General features: G+C 34.6%; 1 protein-coding gene across 1 annotated transcript; it reads left to right on the top strand.

Annotated features, from left to right (window-relative positions):
* Positions 1 to 1,092: 1,092 nt before the first annotated feature.
* LOC122594014 (probable disease resistance protein At4g27220) lies at positions 1,093 to 26,835 on the top strand. The gene is made up of 5 exons (XM_043766489.1): positions 1,093 to 1,197; positions 1,970 to 4,655; positions 4,754 to 5,287; positions 5,798 to 6,334; positions 26,803 to 26,835. The coding sequence occupies exons 2-5, from the start codon at positions 1,998 to 2,000 to the stop codon at positions 26,818 to 26,820; spliced, it is 3,747 nt and encodes a 1,248-aa protein (XP_043622424.1). The 5' UTR covers positions 1,093 to 1,197; positions 1,970 to 1,997; the 3' UTR covers positions 26,821 to 26,835.

Here is a 26,835-nt window from a genome sequence, read left to right as displayed (position 1 = left end):
ATTAAAAAAAAATCGTCAAGTTATACAAATATTAGTTAATTTATAACCGTAGTTCTAAAAAACAAATCTAGAAATTAATGTGTCTAAACTATAACTATAAAAAATTTCAAAATTAAATTATCACGTTATTTGATTCATAAATCTGTTTTACATTACCTATAATTGCCTATATTTCAAATAATTTTTTTTACATTTAATGATCTTAATTTTGTATTACCAAGTTAATTATAAACAATTTGTTTGTAACTGTAATTTTTGTCACAGGAACAAACATTGGCACTCACTTTAATTTCAAGGTTAAAGATGACACCATCGGATAAAAGAATTCCAGTTAAGATTTGTCGAAAGCAATTCCCTATTTTAGTATGCTTTGCTACGACAATAAACAAGATCCTACGACGATAAACAAGATCCAAGGACAATCACTCGATCGCGTTGGTTTGCATCTTCCACGACCAGTTTTTAGTCATGGCCAATTGTATAGCAGTCTCGAGAGTCAAAAGTAGGAAATGATTGAAAATTCTAATACAAGATGAATAGTCGGAAGTGAAGAACACAACCACAAATGTGGTCTACAAAGAAGTGCTTCAATGCCTGTGAAGATGAATATACCTCTAACAAAGTCATGGCTTATTTTATTCAAGCAGGAAACATGTTTTGCTACTAATACGCTTAATGTCTTATATAAATCTCGGCTTAATATCTTTTGTTACTATATGTAATATTTAATGTATAACTCTTACTTTATTAGGTTTATATCAAATCTTATTTCACTACTTTCACATTATATATATAGCTAATATATTTTAGTGTAAAATTTCGTTGTTTTAAAATCGATCCGCGGTTTCTCGCGGAATAAAAATCTAGTTACATATATATAATACATGTATATGATATATCACGCATAGAGAGAAAGCAAGATCAAGGACAAAATGTAATACAAACACATGTGGGGCCCACCACTAACCAAAAGAGAAAACAAACGACACATGAGACCCATGTCAAATATTTGATAGGACCACCACCACCACATAACAGCAAAAAAGGAAAAGATAGGACCTCCCCATTCACATCTTTGTATTACACACTTTACTAAAATTTCACTCACAGTCACACACACGCATTACATAGACAAGAAAAGAAGAGATCAAATATGTTGACTTTTGCTTGACTTCAACAACGCAACAACGTTTTAAGGTAATGCTTCTTGTTACAATCATCATCATATATACATGTTTTGTATGACACATAATAATTTTGTATTGAATAAGTTGATTTGCGTCTAATGATGTATGTGTTTTTGGAAACTATAAACTAAACTTGTTGTTAATTACTTAGATAAATCTTTTGTTAAGAAGATCAAAAGGAAAGCACACGAGTGCATATGATCTCCTTCCGATCCGAACTTGTTTGGCTTGTAATAATTGATTATTAAAAAAACAAAACATTAATGGGCTAAACTTGATTATAAAATGCTATTACAAATTGATTACAAATGATTTTATGTGTAAAACTTATCATTTACACACAGTCATACACCAAAGGTTAAATACCTTAAAAATCTAAATTATTGACATCAAACTTACACAACACTTCAAAAGTAATTTTTCCACCTGAGTTTGATTCGCATTATATATTGATATACAGAAAGTTGATTTATATGAGAACCTAAAAATTGATAACTAACCAGTATCAATCAGCCAAGAAATCTGCAAACCATTTCAAAGCCTTCTCTGGCCTTTTACGTTCATTTTCCAAAATAAAATCGAGAAGCTACCTAATATATAGGAGTATTTTATTATTACTATATTAGGCTACACAAATTGAATTGGGTTATCATTAATTCTTAAGACAGAGCAGACTTAATCCGTCCAACTCATAGTTGATCATATATATTTCATATACAGTTTTAATAAGATGGTGAATTGGGTTTTGATGATATGTTATTTTGTTTGTTTTGTATATGTAGGTGTCAAAAGAAGAAACAACATCGAGCAATGACGGAATTTGTTAATCTCATTCTTCAACCTGTTGTTGATACTCTCAAGGTTCACGTCAAAAAACACATAGTGTACATGACGTCATGCAAAAAGTATGTCACAGAGATGGAGAGAAATATGGGGGAGTTGAACAATACAAGAATCGATGTTGAAGACCACGTGAATCAGAACAAACGTAATAAACTAAAGGTTCCAGATCAGGTCAAAGGTTGGTTGGAAGATGTTCAAGTGGTCAATGCAAAAGTGGAAAGCCTTGGAGAAATAAGTGTTGGCAGTTGTTTCAGTTTCAAGACTAGGCATGGTGTTGGGAAAAGAGCTTTCGGGCTTATTCAAGAAATTAAACACCTAAAAGAACACTCTAATATCGAGTGGACCAATCAGCCAATGATTTTTGGAGAAGTTGATTCCATGAAGGCGTCCTCCTCTTCACCATCAGATCACACTGACTTTGGATCCAGAGAGGAAACCTTTGAGAAAGCACAGAAAGCACTAGAACCAGGCCACAAATCACACATGATAGCTTTGTGTGGGATGGGCGGAGTTGGGAAGACCACAATGATGCAAAAGCTGAAAGCGAATGTCACGAAAAAGAGAATGTTTGATCTTATTGTTGAGGCGGTTATAGGGGAAAAGCCAAACCTCATTGCTATTCAGGATGCCATAGCTGATTGCCTCAACAAAAATCTTGAAAAGAAAACTGTACCAGTAAGAGCTGTTATGCTTCAGGATTGGTTAAAGAAGTATTCAGAAGGAGGTAACAAAAAGATCCTAGTGATACTTGATGACGTATGGCAGTTGGTTGATTTCAAGGATATTGGTTTAAGTCCTCTTCCAGATCAAGGTGTCGACTTTAAAGTCTTGTTGACATCACGGAACAGAGATGTTTGCACAAGCATGGGTGTTGTGGCTAATTCAATTTTCAATGTGAATGTCTTGGAAGAAGCAGAAGCACAAGATTTCTTCTGGAAATTTATAGAAGATTCAGGTGAAGCAGTTTTGGATCCTGATCTTCGTAAGTTAGGAGATAATATTGTAAGAAGATGCCAGGGTTTGCCCATTGCTATTAAAACCATCGCAATCACTCTTAGAGGTAAAAGCACCGCTATGTGGAAAGATACACTTACCAAGTTACAACACCATGACATAGGCAAAACCTTGAATGAAATTTTTCAAGTCAGCTACAACAATCTTGAAGACGAGGAGATTCAATCAATTTTTTTGCTTTGTGGTTTATATCCCGAAGACTTTGATATTCCTAGAGAGGAGTTGATGATGTACAGATGGGGTTTGAAGCTATTTAACGAAGTAGATACTATAAATGAGGCAAGAGACAGGGTGAATGCTTGCATTGAGCATCTTGTTAATGCAAACCTGTTAATTGAAAGTAATCACGCTGGGAGCATCAAGATGCATGATCTCGTGCGCTCTTTTGTTTTAAAAATGTATTCTAAAGCTGAGCATGGTAATATGTTATGGTGGCCTGCAAATGATACATCCGACTCTTGCAAAATAACTTCGCTAGCATGCAAGGGCATGAAAGAGTTTCCAAGAGACTTCATGTATCAAAACCCGTCATTTTTGAAGCTAACGCATGGAGATAAGTCGCTAAGATTTCCCGAAAACTTTTATGGGTTAATGGAGAAGCTTCAAGTTATAGTATATGAAAAAATGGAGTATTTATTGCTTCCCACATCATCTCAATGCTCCACCAACCTTCGAACACTTTGTCTGCATGAGTGTTCATTTATGTTTGATTGTCGTTCTATTGGAAGTCTTTTGAATCTAGAAGTGCTTAGCTTTGCTCACTGTAGAATGCGAAAATTGCCATCCACAATCGGAAATTTGAAGAAGCTCAAACTACTAGATTTGACAGGTTGTGTTAATCTTCATATTGACGATGGCGTCTTAAAAGAATTGGTCAAGCTTGAAGAGCTTTATATGAGGGTTGCTGATAAAAAGGCCATTAGCTTCACAGATGGAAATTTCAATGAATTAGCTGACCGTTCAAGAAACCTTTTCGCAATAGAAATCGAGCTCTTTGGAAACAATACTCATCCGAAGAGAATGTCGTTTAACAAACTTGAGAGATTCAAGATTTCCATAGGAAGCTTTTTAGAAAAGAAAGATGAAAAGACAACATCATACGAAAACACATTGATGTTGATCTCCAACAAGGGTGAACTTTTGGAATCTAGAATCAATACGTTGTTTGAGAAAACAGTTGTGCTTCATTTGCAAGTGGACGACATGGATGTTCTTGAAGATTTTAAATGCTCTTCGTTCCATAGGTTAAGAGTCCTTAACATTTCGAAGTGTGCACAACTGAGGTACCTATTCACACGTCGTGTTGCTTCATTTTTGTCGAGGCTTGAGCATCTTGAAGTCTGGTCATGTTATACTTTGCAAACACTCATACTAGATGAGAATAATGGATCGGAACCAATCAAACTTCCGAGTTTAAAGTTTCTATCTTTGCGTGGCTTACCAAAGCTAGCAGGTTTGTGCAATACCGGCAATATAATTGAGTTACCTCAGCTCATGGAGTTGCAACTTGATGGCCTTCCGGAAATCACAAGCATTTTTCCAGACGATAATTTGGCATCATCATCTATGTCGAGTGATACTTCCACGATGCAACCTTTCTTGAATGAAAAAGTAAGTATGATTTATACTAAACTTTTGTGTGTTAATTATTTTGTGTGGTTGAAGCTATCCAAAGATGAACTAGCTAGTTAACAACTGCTATTTTTCAGGTTGCTATTCCTAGATTGGAGACGTTGCGGATTTTTCAAATGAACAAGTTGAGCAAGATATGGTCAAGTGAAGTTACTCGTAATGAAAACGTTAGTTTTTCCATGTTGAAAACGATTAAGGTTGAAAAATGTGATAGGCTGGTGAATGTGTTTCCAAGAAACCCAATGCGATTGCTACATCATCTAAAACAACTTTCAGTAAAATATTGTGATTCCATTGAAACAATATTCAATATTGACGTGGGATGTGTTCCTGAAATTACGAGGGAAGTAAGTAGCAGCCTGGTAAGCATTGTCGTACGCGATTCACAAAGTCTAAGACACGTGTGGAGTCTGGAGAATGTAGACAGCTCTTATAATGTTAATCACCATATCTGTGGATTTGAAGCTGTAGAAAGTATAGAGATAGATAATTGTGTCAATTTTAGAAATGTATTCACGCCTATCACCGCCGACTTTAATTTGAAAGGGCTTCAAAAAATTGATATTGATTATGGCAAGAAATCATCAGTTGAGAGTAGCCCAGAGCAACAGGTATGTAGTGTCTTTCCATTTTCAGTAAGACACTAAAAGTATATCTATAGTAGAAAAATTGATATATATATATATATATATCAATTTCTAAAATTAGGGGAGACTTATTTTAAGAACCTATTTTTTTAGAACCTTTAGAACTCTTAAATTATGCATGTATTGGATCATATGTTTTTTTTTTATTCATTTACATATGAAACTTTATAAAAATACATGTTGTAGAAGAAAGTTTTTTTCAAAACCTTATATATACTCATTTGTTAACATGTGAACGAAAACGTGAACATATATTCATTCATAAGTTCACAAAAGGCTATTTTGAAGGTTTTTAAAAAAAGTTTCTTTTACGACATACTTTTTTATATTATTTTACATGTGAATGAACAAAAAAACCTATGAACAAATATACTATTTAGGAGTTCTCATGTTTGTTTTAAAAAAAAAAATTCAAAATAAGGAAACTAAATATATAAAAATTGATATTACGTTTGTTGTTGGAAATATGTGTAGAATAACGCTATAACCAGGGATATTGCATTCTCAAATCATGTCAGACGTACATTCCATCAACTTCGTACACTTACTTTGAAACACGGTGAAGAAACAGAAGTGGTGTTTGACATAGAGAGTGCAAGTCGTGGAGAATTGTCGACTTCTCAAAACAATCATAATCAACTACTTCCCTCCCTTGAGGTTTTAGATTTGATTCATGTGTGGAAATACAATTGGAAACAATTCTTCATTCTTCAACCACCAAAATCCTTATGCCAAAACCTCACAAAAATAAGTTTAAATAGATGCCGAAGCATTGAATATTTGTTTTCACCCAACATGTTTAAATTGCTCTCCAACTTAAAGCATGTGGATATAAAGCATTGTGAAGTTATGGAAGAAATTGTTTCTAGCAGAGATGATGAAGATGAAGCAGTGACTACATCTACTTCCACCCACACAGATGTTACATCTTTTCCGATACTTGACATGCTCGACCTCCAATCCCTAGAGAGTCTACAACATATTGGTGGGGGTGTTGGTAATCAATTCCAGGTATATTTTTTTTTTTAGTCTAAAAGAAATCCTAAAAAAAGCCCAATTAAAATTTATTACCCAACTAAATTGGAACGATAAATAAGTTTACAAATTAATCACACCTTTTTTTTATCTCAAAATAATCTTAAAAGGTTGCAAATTTTTTAATTTTTTTTATTTAAATGAAAAATTTATTATAACTTTATATGCATCGTTTAACCTTCGCTTGTTTTTTTCTTTTTTTAATGACATTCTATTCAACTTCTACTCTTAAATTATACGTATGTTTAGAAACCAGAACCCTCAAAAAACTCCTATTAATCCACTCCATCAATATGGGAAGTGGGATCAAACCCTCCTAGATCCTCCCAAGGTCAAATACCTTACCAACAGGTCACTAACCCAATTGGCGTTTAACCTTCACTTTTAATTTTTGTCTCGTCACTATCTCTTTGACTTTGTGAAATATTCAACAACTAGATTTAAGACCCGTATAAATATACGGGTGTATATAATAATTATACGCTAAAGAAAACTTAAATTATGTTAATGACAAAAGTCGTGAAAGAAAACTTAAAATATGTTCATGACAAAGGTCGTGAAATAAGTTATATGAAGTAACATATGATTGTTTTGTAAAGCTTCATTTAAAAATATATATTTATCAGATTTTGTTAGTCCATTTTATAAAGATTTATCTTTAGAGAAAGATTAACGTTCAAACTTTGACATAAGGTTTGGAGTAATTTTAGAAGTAGAATTAGATTTGGTATATTTAATACGGAGAACTAATCTGTTCAAATATATATATATATATATATAATTAGTGCAATGACTTTTAAAATTTTATTATATTTACATTAAATTATTATTTATTTTTTAGTAATTAATTTTATATTTATATGATAGAACGTATAACTAAGATGTATAATAACTATTATTCTATTTAAATATATATTAGCTATTATTTTATTAAATATATTTTTATTTAAATATATTTAGAAATATATATTTATCAGACTTTGTTAGTCCATTTTATAAAGATTTATCTTTAGAGAAAGATTAAGGTTCAAACTTTGACATAAGGTCAAACTTTGACATAAGGTTTGGAGTACTTTTAGAAGTAGAATTAGATTTGGTATATTTAATACGGAGTACTAATCTGTTCAAATATATATATATATATATATATATATATAATTAGCACAATGACTTTTAAATTTTTAATATATTTACACTAAATTATTATTTATTTTTTAGTAATTAATTTTATATTTATATGATAGAACGTATAACTAAGATGTATAATAACTATTATTCTATTTAAATATATATTAGCTATTATTCTATTAAATATATTTTTTTTAATCTATTATATTGGACGAGAGTAAGTATACGCACGTTGCGGCGGTGATAGAAAGGTTATAGAGTGTGATAGGTCATAGGAGTTGATATGTCATATAGTATGATAGTCAAATGCCTTAGCCGTACGGGCTCCGTCCTCGGATTTAAAAACTCGTTGAAAGTATATCGAATGACATCTCTAATGAAAAAGCATGAAATTTTAAGAACACTCATACAATTTTTAAAATTTATCGATGTACGGTTTTTGAGATAAAAGATTTTGAATTAATTGGAGAAATAAATGATTTATGGATGAGAGAAAAAAAAATGATTGGTTGAAATTTGAGGAGAGAGAAAGAGTATTATAGTTATTTTGGGTAAATATAGAATAGATAGAAGGGGCATTTTGAGAAAGTATTTAAAATTAATATTGAAAATTTAAGTTAAATGTTGAAAATTTAGAGTAAATCTGCTTTATAATATAAAGTTAGATTAATGGATAAAAAGTGTAAATTTTTGTGATTAAACAAAAAAATAATAATTTAAAGTCAAAATTGAAAACAAAAGTTAACTTTAAAAAGTCGAAAGTTGTGCTTGGTTAATAAGTTTTTTGAGAAACTACCTTTTATTATATTTAAAAAAAAAGATTTTACTAAAGAAGAAAAAAAGTAGAAATAAAATGCTTAAAATTTTAAATTAGTTGTGATTAGTTAAATAGATTCGACTAATTGATGACGTTTATGTTGTTGTTTGATCATGCGGTGCCAAAATATGCATGCCATATCCATAAATCATAAGATGTAACCGCTTTAAACATGATGGTTGGACGTCCTTTATCAGCATGAGTGTATTGCCCTTGTCATGCTTTTGGCCAATTTTTCCATCACCAATGCATACAATCGATGCTTCTTAACATCCCCGAAAACCCATGAAGTTCTTCGTGCTCGCTTAGCAAAAGTTGTATGTCATCAAGCGTGGGTGTTCACAAATACTCGGCTGCATAAAGCTCAAAAACACACTTGCAAAAATCTTCTAAGCACAATCTAGTTGTTTCCTCCCTTATTTACAGATCTTCAACAAGTGAGTCTGGACATTTGTCATACGCCAACTTTCGTATGGCAGATATGTTGGGATTTCATTAACCGGATAACATAAAATGGGTCGGCTGACGGACCCGGTTTGAGTGACAAATTAAATTTTCATAAAACCTTTTAATTAAGGGAAAAATCCTTAAAAAAGTGATATGTTTTCTCAAATTTATTAATAAGGGAACCTATTTAGTTTTCGTTTATTAAAAGGATTTTATTTTCGAAAATTTCTCAATATAGGTAATATCTTTAAAAACTAACGTTAGACCTTTGTTAAGTAACTTGCCAACTCAAAAAACAAACCTTACGTGTACATATAACGTGCAATCTATCTCTATCTTTATAGTTCCCTTTTTCTTTCTCCCTTCCAATATCTCCCACACACACTCTCCTTCTTAAGAAATGCGGCTGGCCACCACTACCACCGCCTGACCACCACCGTCCAGCCACTGGAAAAATTACCAAACTCCCCCATAGTCATCTACAACACCATACATAACCACTTTTCTAATACTTGACATGCTCGACCTCCAATTCCTAAAGAGTCTACGACATATTGGTGGGGTTGGCGGTAATCAGTTCGAGGTATATTTTTTTCTTAGTCTAAAAGAAATCCTAAAAGAAGCCAATTAAAATATACTCGTATAACCCAACTAAATTGGAACAATAAATAAATTTACAAATTAATCACACCTTTTTTAATCTCAAAATAATCTTAAAAGGTTGTAAATTTTTAAATTTTCTTTTAAATTTTAATTAAAACTTTATTATAACTTTATATGCATTGTTACCTTCACTTGTTTTTTTTAATGGCATTTTATTTTAATCCCATTCTTAAACCTGAAACCAGGACTCTCAAAAAACACATATTAATCCACCTCATAAATATGGAAAGTTGGACTCAAACCCTTGTGGATTTTTCCAAGGTCAAATACCTTACCAACGGGTCACCAACCCCATTAGTGTTTAACCTTCACTTTTAATTTTCTGTCTCGTTAATTTCTTTGACTTTGTGAAATATTCAAAAATACACTTTCGAGCATTCGTTAAATTACATAGAGCTTAGCATATCTATGTGAATTTATTAACGTATGTTATGACATAAATAATAATTAAAACTTTTTGTAAACATTTAGTCAATATTTCTCATTTATATAACTATCTTATTTTATTAAAACATAACTTTTAATAATTCAAGTTTTATAAATTTTAATAGTTGTAAAGAGTACTCCTAATGGGCGTCTCCGATACATTCCAATACACTACCACATCAGCGTTACATCAAAAAAACCTCTTTACAATACATTTTCCCCAATTCACACCAATACATTCCAATACATTCCAACATAATTATTTTCAAACTTTTAAATAAATAAAACCACAAATATAGTTATTAAAATAAATACATAATATTATATTAAATCCTAAAAATACCATTTTTTAAATAAAAACTAGTACAACACATTAAAAAAAATCATTACAATGCATTTAAAAAATAAAACAATCCTAAAAATGAATTAAATGCAATAAGCTTTAGCCTCTCCTCGAAAGTTCCTCATGGTAAGTTACGTGGTTGATTAACGAATCCTCTTCAAAAGAGGTTATGGCATTTCGTGAATCATCAACAATCATGTTATGCAATATAACATACGCATACATGGTTCGCCGAATCTTATTAACGCTCATGGCTTTTGCCAGTGCCTAAAGTATCTCCCAACGACCTTGAAAGACTCCGAATGTCCGCTCAACATCTTTTCGACAACTTTCTTGGTACTTCTTAAATATTTCCTTTTCTCGTCTTGTGGGCATGTGAAGGATTTCACAAGCTTGGACCACTCTGGATAAATGCCGTCAGCAAGGCAATACGCCTTCTTATACTCGGTCCTGTTCACGGTAAATGAAGTATGGGGAGCCTTAACCTCAGTTATTTCCCTATATTTAATAAATATGTAAGAATTTAGAAATTTGCAATTAAAGCGAGAAATTCTATTTAAAAAAAAAACTAAATAGATTCGACTAATTGATGACGTTTATGTCGTTGTTTGATCCTACGGTGCCAAAATATGCATGCCATATCCATATATCATAAGATGTAATCGCTTTAAGCATGATGGTTGGACGTCTTTTATCACCAAGAGTGTATTGGCCTTGTCATGCTTTTGGCCAATTTTATAAAAGACTAGAGTGCAGTCCCACGACCAAGTAAAAACGATATATGTTTTTGAGATTCCATCTAAATAGTGAGTGTCAAACATGAGAATTATCTAGTATTTCATATATATATATATATATATAGGGGGATGGGAATATAAGGCTGTCGGGTATCTAAGTTTAGGTGTGGAACACTCACATATTGTTTTTTTAATCCATAAAAATCATGGGGGCCCATGCATTTATTCATTAAACAAGAAATAATAAAATATTATTATGTGAGGGGTTCTACGCCTAAGCTTAGGTGTCGGACAACCTTATATTTCTTTTTCTATATATATATATATATAGATTCTACTCATCCCTGTATATATAAAAGCAATACTGTTAATGATGGATCACTATATGTAGCAGGGTCAAGACACTTGCATACACATTTAGTAAGGTGTGACTATATATAAACTTCTAATCTTTTCCAATTGGCCGATCGTTAGGATGTAGATGCTTCAAAGTTCAAATAATCAAACAAGTATGTGAACCAAACCAGGACCATAAATAATAGGTCGAAGTTCTTATGTTACAGTTCGAGTATCCTCAGGAACAGTTGCATAAACAACTAACTAGCGGTGACTATAATCTTTTAAACTTCTTCTCCGATAAGTCGGTTGTTGGGATCTGGATGGTTCACATGATGGTTTTTGTATTTGGGCTGGTAATATAATCCTTGTTCGGGATGCCGCACCTGAACAACCAAATAAAAATGTTTGAGTATTTATTAAAATTGTTTTCAAGAATTACCTTGAGATAGGTGATACATATATCCATAGTGCATTTCATGATAAATATAACATCCATCGGCCGATATAATGCGAAACCCGTAAAGATATGTCAGTTTTAAACCGGTGGGAAACATGTCGTGTCTAAATTGTAATGTGTATCGTTCTTTCAGAATAAAGGCCACCAGAATTAGCACACAAACCATGAGGGATAAGTGTTTGTACACTTAATGCAGGACGGGCTGATATACTTTAGGTTAGACTATGTTTATCACGTGAGCTCTATATAAAGTGACATTTAAGACCGAAAGTTAAAAATGGTGGTGTTTACTTCTCTAGGGTGACAATAGTTCTTTGAGGCCGATTTCAAGATCAACCTGAAATGACACGGGTTTCAAAGAAGCAACCAAAATACATCTTAGGCCCTAAACCCAATTGTTTGTTTAAAGGGAAGGGGATAGTACTATATTTTAGGACAAAACCTAACCTTTGGATGCTCCCTTATGACAATTTTCTTTATCAGAAACATTGTCACCAACTTGCTTCATTCATCACCCAACCGCTGTCAATAATCTCCAACTGTTCTGAAATAACTTAACCAGCGACTCCCTTTGACATCTGCTACATTCTCCACCAAATTTCCAATTAAGACATCTCTTCCCATATCAACTTCCTGTGTTCATCCTACACACAAATGCATAACAAATACATAAATAGATCAACACCAATCAAATCAAATCAAACACAAAATATTTAATATATATATATATATAAATCTTTTCAACTATACATATTCCGCTATGAAATCTACTGAACCCCGAACAACAATATAAGTAAATTAAAGAATGAATAGATTATATTATATTTTCTGTATAATAAAAGCGAAGACATCAAAAGAAATTGACATGATTTTGAAATAAAAATAAATCAGGATTTTGAAATCATATGAAATAAAAAATAAATGAAGATGAAATTATTTGGTGCAGAGAGAGTAATGGCGTTAGTGAAACCTTAATTTGTCTATTAAATCTAATATTTGATATCCCTATATGTTTTCAATATAAGGTGGGCTATGACCTATGGGGGATCCAAAATATAAATTGATTTTGGGCTTCATTATAACATCAGGTATGAAATGTCAAAAACAATTATAACATATAGATAAGTTTGTGCTCGACTAATTGACTTATATAGATTTACGAAGGTATTGACACAAGTGACTCATCAACACCTAGCTACAAAAACTTTTACTGCCTTCTCTTGTAAACGACTTGTGTCATCTATAGAACAAAAACTAATTTATACTCACTCGATAAAAAGTATTTTACTTTGAGAAGTCAAAATACTTCCGATCTTCAACATGACCAGTCACCATAATAGATGTTAGGTCAAAAATCAACTAAGTATAATTGTTCAAAATAGTTGAGGCTCAGTGAAGAAAGCTTGCTCAGGATTCTGAAGTCATTCAGAATAAAGCTCACCGAAGCTTCAGTTCAGATTCAGAATCAACTTATACTGAAGACGTTCAGACTGAAGTCAAAGACTGAAGACTGAAGAAGAAGATCATCTCAAAAGCAGAGCTCAGAGAAGATCTTACCTGAATTTGAATCTGAAGAGGCTCAGTGAAAAAGTACTTACAACACTTTTTCACTGATTACGAGGAAAGTCTTTTTGCAGCTTTAACTACCTTTACCCGGTTTATTACTCTCAACCTGGGATTGGGAAGTTTTAGCAAAAGGTTGGGAATAAAGTATGACAAGTCACATCAAAGAAACTTACATACTTTACCTTAAACAAGCATGTTATCGATTTGTCCCACAAATCCATAAATGCATCCAACCATATTTTGTACGGCATATTGCCATGTCATCAAGACATGTTTGCCTATAATATAAGACTTCTCACACTTGCAAAAATGCTTGGAACTTTGGCAATTGCAACGTGTGATATTACTCTAAGTATTCTTACGAGTAATTCCTTGTCGCATAGATCATTTGTATTTCTGGGGTTGTTTAGATACTTTCACAAGTGTGATTATCTTTGTTCCGCAACAACTCTTGTATTTTGTTTATAGCAATAAATAAAATACATTGAAAAATACATCTCGACTCATTGCCATAATACTTGATTATATTTAGTAATTTATATAGTTTCAAAGCAATCGTACTTTATTATTCTTATCCATTATCTGGATCGTAATTCTAACTAGTTTTATCTAGTTTCGATTTACTTGTCAGTCGGGTTTCTTGATATAACTTGTGATTATTATTGTCTAACCTTATATCTTGATCTCTTGTACATCTTTTTAGGTGGACTTACATTTGGTATCAGAGCCTCCCAGGTTAAATCATTAAATTGTTATACCTGTTTTGATCCTACAAGATGTCTGGAACCGAACAACCGAATCCTAACCCAAATGTCAATATGAATCAAAATCCTCCACCTCCACCACCAGTTCAACCCAGTGTTCATGTTCACTTTCCAAATAATCTGGTACCTAAATTTAATGGAAATAGTGACACATTTATTACTTAGAAGGCATGTATGCTCAAGTACATCGCTGGAGTTGAAAGACACTTGACCACCATTCTTGTAGAAGGTCCTTATGTTCCCATGAATGCATCAACTGTTGTTTTTAACCAAAATGGGACTCCTAGGTTAACACCCAAAGAGAAAGATCATTGGTCAGAGGAAGACCATCGTTTGGCTGACCTAGATTCCAAATTACAAAACATGATTCTCTTTGCTGTCCCAGAAAGTTTGAAACCCACTCTTGTTTTACTTGATAATTCTAAGTTGATGTGGGAAGAATTGCTAACACAGTTTGAAGGAACAAAGGAAACTATCACTACAAGAAAAGTTTCTTTGAATAAAAAATATGAAGCATTTTTTGCATTACCAATGAATCTCTAACTGAAACATATCTTAGGTTTACAAATTTGGTTAATCAATTAAAAGCTCTTGGTGTCACTAAAGACAGAAATTTTGCTTGAAAAATTTTGTGATATTTTGCCTTCGAAATGGGAAAATTTGATCATGGTGTTAAGACAAGGCAACACCCTTCAAAGCCACACTTTGGCCTCTTTGTATGGTGCGTTCAGATTTACTGAGGAAAACAAAGCAGAAAGAGTAGTGGTTGAGCAAGATGCAAAGAATCATTCATCTACCAAGTCAGCTCTGGTTCATTATTCTGAACCTCAAGATACTGCCCTACTATCTTCTGAGAGTGATCAGTCTGACTCTGTGAAGAAGATAGTAGCTGAACTAATGAAAGTTGGTATTTCTGATTATGCATCACATGAATGTGATGAGGATGATGATGATGATTGGTTGCTATGATTGCCAAAACCTTTAATCGTTTTAAATTTAAATCCAAAAGAAATGGCAAACATTTTTCCTCAAACAACACTGTTGATAAGTCCAATCTTGAATGTTTTAAATGTGGAAAGAAAGGACATTTTATGAAGGAATGCAGATCATCACAACCTTCCTCATCACACACTGCCCCTAACCACTCTATCTTTTAGAAGCCAGATGATGGGTACAAAGCCAAGTACAAGAAGCTGAAAGCCCACATGGCAATGATGTCTCAAGAGGAATCCAACAAGAATAGCTGTATGGTGGCAGACACTGAAAAATGGGAGGATTCTGACGTGTCATCGGATGATGAAGAAGAAGTAAGGGATATGTGTTTCATGGCTCGTGAAGATCCTAGTCATGTTGTTAAGTCTGATGTGGAATCTGGTCGTTGGGTGGATATTATGATGAAAAAGGTTAGTGAGTTTGGTTTTGAGAATGATGAAGGACTAAAACTGGATCTTTTAGTTCGAATTGAGGCCGACATATCATATGTTGAGACTGTGCGTTCAGAAAGCATTAAAAATTTTGAAATAAACTCTGCTGAACTGAACGCCAGTCAGGCCAAATTGAAAGAACTAAAAGATGTTCAGTTGGCCTTGAAAAGTTATCAGTCAATGGTTTCTAAACTTGAATTGGAAAAGGAAGAGCTGAAAATCATTTTAGAAAAAGAACAAAAAAATTAAATCTTGGATGAAGTCACCTTTTCCTGAAGCTGCCATTAAGAAAACTTTTGAAAACCAAAGAATCGCCTATGGCACTGGTGATCTTCATCTTGCTTCTGTAATAACTGATCTGGATGCTCTTCCAAAAGAAATGAGACCAGAAATTGTTTTTAAAGATCTTGGAAAATTAAAACTGATAACTGATCAAGCTTAGGAACAACCTGAGGGCAAATCTGAAGCATGTCAGATCAGTGCTTCTGACAAGAAAGCTAAATCCAAGAAGCCTTCCGCTCAGTCTTCAAATCAGGTTCCCAAGAACCAGAAAAAGAAGAAGAATGTCATCCCTGCTGAGCCTTCTACCTCAGATTCTGGTAGAGCTCAGGTGTCTAATCAAGAGTCTATTTTGTTAAGAATTGAAAGTCAATTTCAAAATTTAGCTAGGCAAGTGCAGAGCTATAATGCACGATTAAAAAATGTTGAAAGCACAACCCAAAATTCCAAACAAAACCCGAAACCTTTTTCAAAGAAAATTAAACAAGAAAAGCAAAAATCTGAGAAGAAAAAGGTTTCTGAAGTCGTTAAACCAACTGTTTTTGTGTCATCTGAAATTATGACTGAAATTCCCTTTGATCCATCTGTTCCTCATATACCAAAGAAATCTGAGGCTGTTCAGGGAAAGTCCAGTGAACCCATCAAAAGATGGGTTCCCAAAAAGAACTAATCTTTGTGTATGTGCAGGGTGACTGCAAAAAGAACACTTGGTTTCTTGACAGTGCTGCTGGCAGAACCATGATTGGTCACAAATCCCTGCTAGAGGAATATAGGGTGCAAGAGGGGCCCTCAATAACTTTTGGTAATGACGATCATGGACAGACTGAAGGATATGGTGTTGTGAATAACGGTCAGGTCAAATTCACAAAAGTTACATATGTGAATGGTTTGAAATATAACCTGATCAGTGTCAGCCAACTTTGTGATGATGGCTTCAAGGTTTTATTTGATATTTCACATGGCACCATATTCAACAGAGATTGGAAGGTAGTAATGATTGCTCCCAGAAAAGGAAACATTTATGTAGTAGACATGAACAGTGCTACTTCTGAACAATGTTTCTATACAAAGGCTGATGAGGACACCAACTGGTTGTGGCACAAAAGGTTATCCCATCTCAATTTCAAAAATATAAATAAGTTGTCAAGAAAACAACTTGCTGATGGGATACCAGCCATGTCTTTCAACAAAGACAAGCCATGTCCGGGGTGTGAAATGGGAAAGAAGAAGAGAGCATCCTTAAAGACCAAGCAAAATTTCAGCATCACTGAACCACTTCATATGTTACATATGGATCTCTTTGGTCCTGTGAATATTCAGACAAGAGCGGGGAAGAAGTACACTTTAGTTGTAGTCGATGAATATTCAAGATATTGTTGGGTAATCTTCCTCAGAAACAAAAGTGAAGCTGCTGCTGAAATAATTGCCCTCATCAAACAAATTGAACTCAAGCACAAGCGAAAAGTACGTCAGCTCAGAAGTGACAATGGCACTGAATTCAGAAACTCCACTCTGGAAACCTTCTGCACTGACACTGGGATATCTTAGAATTTCTCTTCAGCACATACTCCAGAGCAAAATGGTGTTGTAGAAAGAAAGAATCGAACGCTGATAGAAGCTGCCAGAAGTATGTTGAATGAATCAGGTCTTCTAAAATGTTTTTGGGCAGAAGCTATTGCAACTGCTTGCTACACCCAGAATCGTTCCATTTATGTCAAAAGACATAAGAAGACTGCCTATGAAGTACTCAGAAATAGAAAGCCTAATATTGGATATTTTCATGTTTTTGGATGTCCAGTATATATTTTGAATGATTCCAGTAAATTGGGCAAATTTGATGCCAAAGCTGATGAAGGTTACTTCCTAGGTTTTTCAACAATTCGCAAGGCCTTTAGAGTCTATAACAAAAGACTTGAAAAAGGTTGATGAGTCAATTCATGTTACCCTTGATGAATCAAATTCTGCAATCTTTAATAAACCAGTCTCTGAACCACCTTCAGAAAGTCCTTTCAGTTTCGGTGATTCTGATCTAAATGACAAATCTGATCAGTCACCTGAACATGTTTCTGTTCAATCCAGTTCAGAACCAACTACAAATCAGCAAAGTAACATTCCATTTTATCCTTCAGTCACATTCAAACTACCTACTGAATTGACTATTGGATCAGATGTGCGTGCTGCTCCTCAGATATCAGTATCCCCTGAAATACCTCAGAACGAAGAATTTCATGATGCAAATCATGATTTACAAGATGATGAAGATAATGAAACCGAAATAGTTTATTCTGATCCATCTCCTGAAGTAGAACAGAGGAGTTCTTGCACTGATATTATTATTCATCCTGGTCATTACTCTAAATGGACCGCTCACATCCAATTGATCAAGTGATTGGAGATCCAAGTAGAAGGGTTCAGACCAGAAGAGCCACAAGCGATCAATGCTTATATGTCAGCTTCTTGTCACTGATAGAACCAAAGAAGGTTGACGAGGCTTTAAAAGATCCAAGTTGGGTTGAAGCCATGCAAAAAGAGCTCAACCAATTTGAAAGGAACAATGTTTGGGAGCTTGTTCCATGTCCCCCCAATCTGAAGAAAGAACCAATTGGGATAAGATGGGTCTTTCGAAACAAGGTAGATGAAGATGGTCGTGTAATCAGAAACAAGGCCAGACTTGTTGCAAAGGGCTATGTACAAGAAGAAGGAGTTGATTTTGATGAGACTTTTGCACCAGTGGCCAGACTTGAAGCTATCAGAATATTCTTAGCATTTGCAGCTCATCATGAGTTCAAAGTCTACCAAAGGGATGTCAAAAGTGCATTCCTGAATGGAGAGCTAGAAGAAGTTGTGTATGTGTATCAGCCACCAGGGTTGTAAAGCAAAGAAAAACCTCACTGGGTGTATCGACTGAACAAAGCATTGTATGGTCTGAGACAAGCACCTAGAGCCTGATATGATACCCTAACTCGACATCTTTTAGATAATGGTTTTCGTAGAGGCGCTATAGATAACACTTTATTATCTTGCATGAGAAAAGTGATATCTTACTTGTACAAGTATATGTTGATGATATTGTGTTTGGGTCTACAAATGAAAAATTGTGTGACAAGTTTTCAAAAGTTATGTCTTCTGAGTATGAAATGAGTATGATGGGTGAATTGACATATTTTCTGGGTCTTCAAGTGAAACAAACCAGTGATGGTGTTTTTATTAATCAAGAAAAATATGTCAAAAATTTATTAAAGAAATATCAATTTGATTCAGTCTCATCTAAAGATACTCCAGTTTCTGCACTATTAACATTGGACTCAGATCCTAATGGAAAACCTGTCGATCCCACAAAGTATCGTGGTATGGTGGGATCATTAATGTACTTAACTGCAAGTAGACCAGACATAATGTTTGCAACATGTCTTTGTGCACGATTTCAATCTGATCCCAGAGAAGCACACCAGAATGCAGTAAAAAGAATCTTTCGATACCTGAAAGGTGTCCCCAGACTAGGTCTTTGGTATCCCAAGGCTCAAGTCTAGATCTCATGGGCTATTCAGATTCTGATCATGCAGGTTGTAAGATAGATAGGAAAAGCACCATAGGTGGGTGTCATTTTCTTGGTGGCAAATTAGTTAGTTGGACAAGCAAGAAGCAGACTGCAGTATCATTATCAACTGCTGAGGCTGAATACATTTCTGCAACAAGTTTTTGTGCTCAGATTTTATGGATGAAGAATCAACTAACTGATTATGGTGTTAAGTATACAAGAACACCAATATTTTGTGATAACACAAGTGCCATTGCAATATCTCATAATCCTGTCATGCACTCTAAAACCAAGCATATTGATCTCAGGTACCATTTCATTCGTGATCATATTTTAAAAGGTGATATTGAAATACATTTTATTCCCACTGATAAACAACTGGCTGATGTGTTTACAAAACTTTTAGATGTCAAAACTTTCAAACATCTCATCAGTGAGTTAGGAATGCTAAATCCTATGTAGCAATTCAAGGGGAATAGACAAAAATGTTTTACAAGAAAAAGAAATTTTTCTGAGGGGGAATTTTTGCCTCAGAAAATACTTTGTCTGAAATGTTTCAGAAACTGAAGGACTTCAGAATTTCTAGAATATGAGAAGGTTCAGATTGCACTTCCTTAACCTTTCTCAGAACCTTAAATTATTCAATCTGAAGTTCATCTAAACATTTTATTATACAATGGATACCTAGCTGGCAAGTGGACACGTGATTTTTACTGTTCCAGGATACCTTTTTGCTGATGTGTCATACCACTTGCGCCGTAAAGAGAAATGATCATTGCTTTTGCATTAAAAATGGTTGAATTTTTCTCGAAAAAGTGGGTCATGGCCGTTGTTGCATTAAATGCGGACGTGTCACCAAAAAATTATTTCGGACTTCAAACCCGATCAAAATTACTTTCAATAAATATCATTATATTTTATTGGGTTTGAATTTCAAAATTCTTTTATTTATTTTCAGCGGAAAATCCTTTTGTATTCCTCTGAAAATATAAAACCTTTTTCCAAAATCATTCCATCATTTATTTGATTTTTCATTTACTCCCAATCATATCTCTCTCTCATTCTCTCAAACATTCAACATTCTTTTCATTTTCTTCATAACTTCAAACCTAATTTTCCTAAACACATTTTCATCTTCTTTCTTTCTTTCATTCTATCTTATATTCAATGGCTACATCATCGACTGTCAAAGAACCCAAAACTCTTATCGCTTTTGAATACTCACCACCCAAATCTGCAATAAAGCCAAGTTCTCAGTGGCCAAAGGATTTTGAATCCAAACCATTCGGTTCAATATGAACAACTTTAAGGCAGCCTTAAATGCCAAATCTGAAGGGCTAATGGGCAGAATAAACGCGTTTCTTCAATGCTGTCCCATCTCCTACGCTCTAACTGCTGATCCAGAGCGTTTATATCATCTTTATTTGTTAGAATTTTGGTATACGTCAAAAGTTGCCAAGGATGAGAAGTCGATAGCATTCACGCTGAAGGAAGGTACGGTGAAGTGCGTATTAACGCTTGATGGTTTCAGGGAGGCACTCAGGTTAAAGTATTTGCCTCCCAACACCCCATATACGAAAAGACAAAAAGGGGTTAATTTCAGAGAAGTTTTGCTTGCTACCGGCCACAACCAGATTCTTGATGATGATGGCAACTTGAAGACATCTGGCCACATCTTTATTGTTGGTTTCAAGGGGTGCTGGAGATATTTCTGGACGCAAATTGTGGAGTGTCTTGGAGGGAATAGTGGAGGACTGGATCAAATTTCGTTGATCCAAGTTGAGATGGGCTATTATCTTTGGCATGGGATGAAGGTGGACTTTGCTGAGATGCTGTTTGCTCAGCTGTTGACTAAGTTGAAGGGGAAGAGGAGCATTCATATTGCCTTCCCTAGATTTTTGAGTGTATGCTTTCTTTGCAAAGATCTCTCGAAGCTGACTGAGTCTGAGGACGAACCTGAACTGTCCCCTGCAATGCTTTAGGTACTTGGTAACAATGTTAAAACTGACGCAGCACGACCGGCTGGCTCAGAAAGATCACTGGGCGGGTCACAAAAGAATGTGAGACCCACAAGTCGATCTAGTGGCAATTTGTTACACTTGTTTAAACCCAAAACAAGTTCTACCCTGCCACCTTCATCTTCCATTGACCAACCTGAGGATCTCCCAAAAGATTCCTCAGGATCTCCAAAGGGTTTATTAAAACTGCGTCCTGAATTTACAAGGATTGTAGTTAATGAGAGCTTGGTGGTTGGAAGTTACATGAATTGGTGTCATCATGTAATGGTTTGAGTAGGGCAATTGGTGAAGCATTCAAGTTGACCAAGAGGGATGTGCAGAGTTCAATTGTTGCGAATCTGCAATCCTGGATACTTATGATACAAAACTCTTTCTTGGCACTTGAAAAAGAAGTTGGTGAGTTAGTTAAGAAGCCTAATGTTGATGAAGAGTCCCTTGGTGCCTCTGTTGGTGGAAAGGTTTCTGAGACACTGAAATCCATATTCTTTGAAGATCTTATCTCTCAGATTTCAGTATCGGTGGCAGAAAAGGTTGAAGAGAGGGTCAGGTTGATGGTTTCTGAAGTCTCCAAAGCAACAAATTACAAGGTTGACAAAGCTGTTAGTGAAATGAAGAAAATTATGTCAACTCTTGATCAACAAGTTCAGAACCAGTCAAAGCAACTGGATGAAATCCTGGCCCTGCTCAAGAAAGCTCCTGAAGTTGTTACTCCTCCTCCTCTGGTGCGTTATCTGATGAAGAAAAGGGATTGCTGAAGGAAGTCCTGGAGCATGAGAAGCTGAACCTGAACTCTACATTCAGATTAAGAGCTCAGTTTGCCACTATGTCTAAGGGTATTCTGATAGCATTACCCAGCAAAATTGGGAACCTCTGCAGGGCATGCAGAAGGCCATTGATTTATATGCTAGGATGCCTGCGGAGATTCCCAAAGGGAGAAGTGATGTGCCAATTGTTTGCTAGCCAGCTCTCAAGAATTAATAGAAGCAACCAAGAGGCAATCTGGATCTGAGGGGGAACAACTGAGGAAACAATCTGAACCCCAACCATATGAACAAGCTAGGAAAGACAAAGGCAAAGCTAAGATGGTTGAGGAACCAAAGAAAAAGGAGACCAAGGACTCTGGTTTTGTTGTTGGAGAAAATGTGGATGAACATGGTTATCCATTGCCAGATTTAGATGCTGACCAGAAAAAGTTGGAAGCCCTTCAAAGACAAGTCTCCAACCAATTCATTATGTGGAGAGAAACCAAAGAAAGAGAAAGGGCCCAACACTTGACAATGGGTACCATTGATCTGGTAGATGCTGCAGCTCTTGCCCACAAATGAAAGATATCAGAAGATCAAGCATGATGCAAGAGTGAAGAAGGCCTTGGTGGAAATGGCCGAATATGAATATGGGATGAAGTATTCTCCCTTAGAACAAAAGCTGGACCATCTCACTTTCAAGATATCTATTGAAGATCTGGTAAAGAATAGGAAGAAAGAGATGGAGATCAAAAAGAAGGAAATTATGTCCAATGTTCTGAAGGCTGAGAAGGAAATCTGCAGGCCACCTCAGAAGCCCAAACTTACTGGCCCAAGGACAACAAGAAAGCATGCTTGAGAAGTTGACCTCTCTACATTCATACCTATTTCTAAAGAAGTTGCTCAGGTAAAGGATAAACATGAAAAGGATCAGTATAATTACTATATGAAACACAGGTGTCATCCTGCAAAGATCCTTGATGTGCAAATTCTGAAATAAGATGGTCTAAAACTATTCAATCTGACTGTGAAAAGAGAAGGTAGAGCTGAAGAAGAATATGAGCAGGTTTCGGTGCATAAGTTTGGGTATTCTGAGCACAAGAGATGATCAATGCTCTAAAAGGAAAACCAAAGTCTCATCTGAATGGCGCCTGGATGCTGAAGATCCAACAGAAAATGAAGGCCAAAGTTGAGATGGAGGAAAGACTATTTGGGAAGATCAGCTCTCCAAAGAGAGGCTACTGAAGCACCTTCTGGCTCAAGGCCTGCGAAGAAGTAGTTGTATCTCTTTGTAAATACTTGTACTTGTAAATATTTTTCATTTTATTTATGTACTTGTAACTGAACAATCATCTCAGTATCTTCTATATAGTTACAAGTTACATCATATTATTAGGAAATAGTTTAAGTTAGAAAAAAAACAAGAAAGTTTTTCTTAAGGCATCATGATCTATGAGATGTCCTTAGAAATATTTTTACAACTTAAACAAAAACTTGTATTTTTAGACTTACATACATGTATAGATAGAAGTCTAAAATACATGAACTATTTAGAACAAATAGGGGAAATTTGTTAGGTCGAAAATCAACTAAGTATGATTTGTTCAAATAGTTGAGGCTCAGTGAAGAAAGCTTGCTTAGGATTCTGAAGTCATTCAGAATAAAGCTCACTGAAGCTTTACATCAGATTCAAAATCAACCTATACTGAAGACGTTCAGTCTGAAGTCAAAGACTGAAGACTGAAGAAGAAGATCATCTCAGAAGCAGAGCTCAGAGAAGATCTTACCTGAATTTGAATCTGAAGAGGCTCAGTGAAAAAGTACTTACAACACTTTTTCACTGATTACGAGGAACGTCTTTTTGCAGCTTTAACTACCTTTACCTGGTTTATTACTCTCAACCTGGGATTGGGAAAGTTTTAGCAAAAGGTTGGGAATAAAGTATGACAAGTCACATCAAAGAATTTACATACTTTACCTTAAACAAGCATGTTATCGATTTGTCCCACAAATCCATAAATGCATCCAACCATATTTTGTACGGCATATTGCCATGTCATCAAGACATGTTTGCCTATAAATATAAGACTTCTCACACTTGCAAAATGCTTGGAACTTTGGCAATTGCAACGTGTGATATTACTCTAAGTATTCTTACGAGTAATTCCTTGTCGCATAGATCATTTGTATTTCTGGGGTTGTTTAGATACTTTCACAAGTGTGATTATCTTTGTTCCGCAACAACTCTTGTATTTTGTTTATAGCAATAAATAAAATACATTGAAAAATACATCTCGACTCATTGTGATAATACTTGATTATATTAGTAATTTATATAGTTTCAAAGCAATCGTACTTTATTATTCTTATCCATTATCTGGATCGTAATTCTAACTAGTCCATCTAGTTTCGATTTACTTGCCAGTCGGGTTTCTTGATATAACTTGTAATTATTATTGTCTAACCTTATATCTTGTTATATCTTGATCTCTTGTACATCTTGTTAGGTGGACTTACAATAGATCATTGATATTAAATATTACAAGTAGAAAGAATTATGTGCTAGAAAAGGTTCTGCATTTTGAGACTCAATAGTCAAAGAATAGGAATATGCCAACTATAAGAGTAAACACGGCTTACCCTGACCCGATGTTGTTTTTTCAGATTCAGCCACACAAAAATCCGCTCTAATCTAGTCAAAAATGCTAGAGGCCAACTTATCACTCACATTCATTCAACTCTTTTCCAAAATTAGAATCAAATAACTCTATAAACGGAGACACCTCATCTATAATTCTTTTAGTCCCCTTTTCAGAAATCAATGCCGACTCATGGCTATATCCAAATCTAGTGGAAATAGGCTATAGTGGAGTCAGAGGTATCCAAGTACTAGCTATTTCCATGGAATCACCTATTTCCATGGAATTGCCTGATTCCTTAACCACAATCGTTAACATATGTCAAAAATATAACAAAAAGATATATAAGTAAAGTAAAGCTTGGATTTGTATACACCCAAACATTATCACTAAAAATTCCCCAACCAGACCCATATGGTCAATTAGAGGGAAATATTTGGGTTTTACCGACTCACCTATTCTACTGTAAGACTATTTTGGAATCGAGACAAAACAAAGCAACAGTAGAGCACATTGAATTTTTTTTCCAGTGTGTTTAAGAAACAAACAATACTTTTATTAGTACATAATATTAGCTTTGCAATGTGTAAAACACTAATTTTTCACAATAATAAATATACATCATCCGAAACAACAAAATCTACGTAATGGCTAACATGATATTGGATAGATTTTGGATCAGTCGCTTTTGTTAATCAGGAAAGCAAACTTAATGGAAAGCAAACACAGTTTCAAGGTAACTGGCAGAGGTGGCTCGGCTGCAAATCCCATTATAGTAAAAAAGAATAATATCAGTCAATAAGCACATGGATGAATAATCTAAAAAATAGCACCAAACTTTGAATTTCGTAATAGTCTAAAGAAATTAGATTAATGATCACCATTTTATAAGCTTCACACCCTTGGCTGCAACTTCTGCATTCTTTTCTCAGGTATTGGAGGTCCACAAAAGATCCTTTCATTTTCTATCCGATCAAAACATGAGAAAGCATACTTGGACTTTTAACGGGCCAATTAATCTTGAAAATTTGCTAAGTCGTATGGGATACAATTATATAATGCATTTCTTGTTTGTGTAAATTTAAAACCATGTTGGAATTGTGGAAGCTATTTTATCAAGAAAAATTTAATTCAGAACATGCGCTTGTATTCATTATATGAGTAATTAACCAAGTTTAATTTTGAGAATTCTAAACAACAAAGTTGATAGATTTCAACCCACTCATTATATGATGAAGCACCTTCATGCTCATGTGGTTTAACCATTTGATTATACCCTACCCATCATATAATGAAGCACCTCTATGCTAATGCGGTTTATACTCTATCATTTTGGTTGTTTGGAAGTCTGGAGATAAAAACATTTAGTTAGAGCTGAAACTTCATATGTAAACCACACTTATATTTTAAATTCATAGTTTACCCTTTAATGATTTTTTAGAATATCCTTGAATTGCTTGTTGGTCAACCCAATCAAAACCATTTTGGCTAACTAAACGCAACCCGTTCTGCTCATTTTTCGCAATCCGGCTAATGTCTAACAATATACTATTTAGATCGTGGTTTATCCCCAAGGGGTCAAATAGGTCCAATCCCCCCCAAAAAAAGGAGAAGGAAAATGGATCCGAGAGATTGTAAGTAACCGAAACTATAATTAATTCTTAAAACCTCCCTAACTATGTTATTTAGAAAGTCAATATTAATTTAATAACAAAGTTTTTGAAATCATATTTCGGCATTTACTTCATCGGCTATTTACAAAAGTTGAAACAACCTATGCAAGTCAACAAAATCCGACTAGGCCCTTTCCAACCCATACGAAGAGCAATGGACCCATTATTATCTAGTATTACTAATGTACTACACTACTACTACTACTACATAATTGTCATGTTGACACCTAAGCTACATAGTTTAAGCACCAAACTGAAACTCATAATGGACAACAAATATACATAGATTAAATATGTAGTAATGGACTACCGTTGTGTATTAAGTACCACGTCAACAAGAGACCCGATGCAACTGCAAAAAATCTAGCTCCAGACAATATATGGGTAATGGGTGGGCATATTTTCTGTGAACCCATGGATCTTCAAAATTGACTGCATTGTAGGACGGAGTGTATACTTAAGTTAAAACCTCCACA

This window comes from Erigeron canadensis, chromosome 3 (assembly GCF_010389155.1).
Source record: "Erigeron canadensis isolate Cc75 chromosome 3, C_canadensis_v1, whole genome shotgun sequence".
NCBI classification, from domain to species: domain Eukaryota; kingdom Viridiplantae; phylum Streptophyta; class Magnoliopsida; order Asterales; family Asteraceae; genus Erigeron; species Erigeron canadensis.
Note: the sequence above shows the minus strand (reverse complement) of the source record. Positions and strands in the feature narration are given on the sequence as shown.

What these genes read in the sequence shown, in the direction of transcription:
- LOC122594014 (XM_043766489.1), top strand. Translation starts at nt 1,998, where the DNA reads ATGACGGAATTTGTTAATCTCATTCTTCAACCTGTTGTTGATACTCTC. An exon ending in AACCTTTCTTGAATGAAAAA is followed by an intron (nt 4,656 to 4,753) that starts GTAAGTATGATT and finishes GCTATTTTTCAG; the next exon opens with GTTGCTATTCCTAGATTGGA. An exon ending in AGAGTAGCCCAGAGCAACAG is followed by an intron (nt 5,288 to 5,797) that starts GTATGTAGTGTC and finishes AAATATGTGTAG; the next exon opens with AATAACGCTATAACCAGGGA.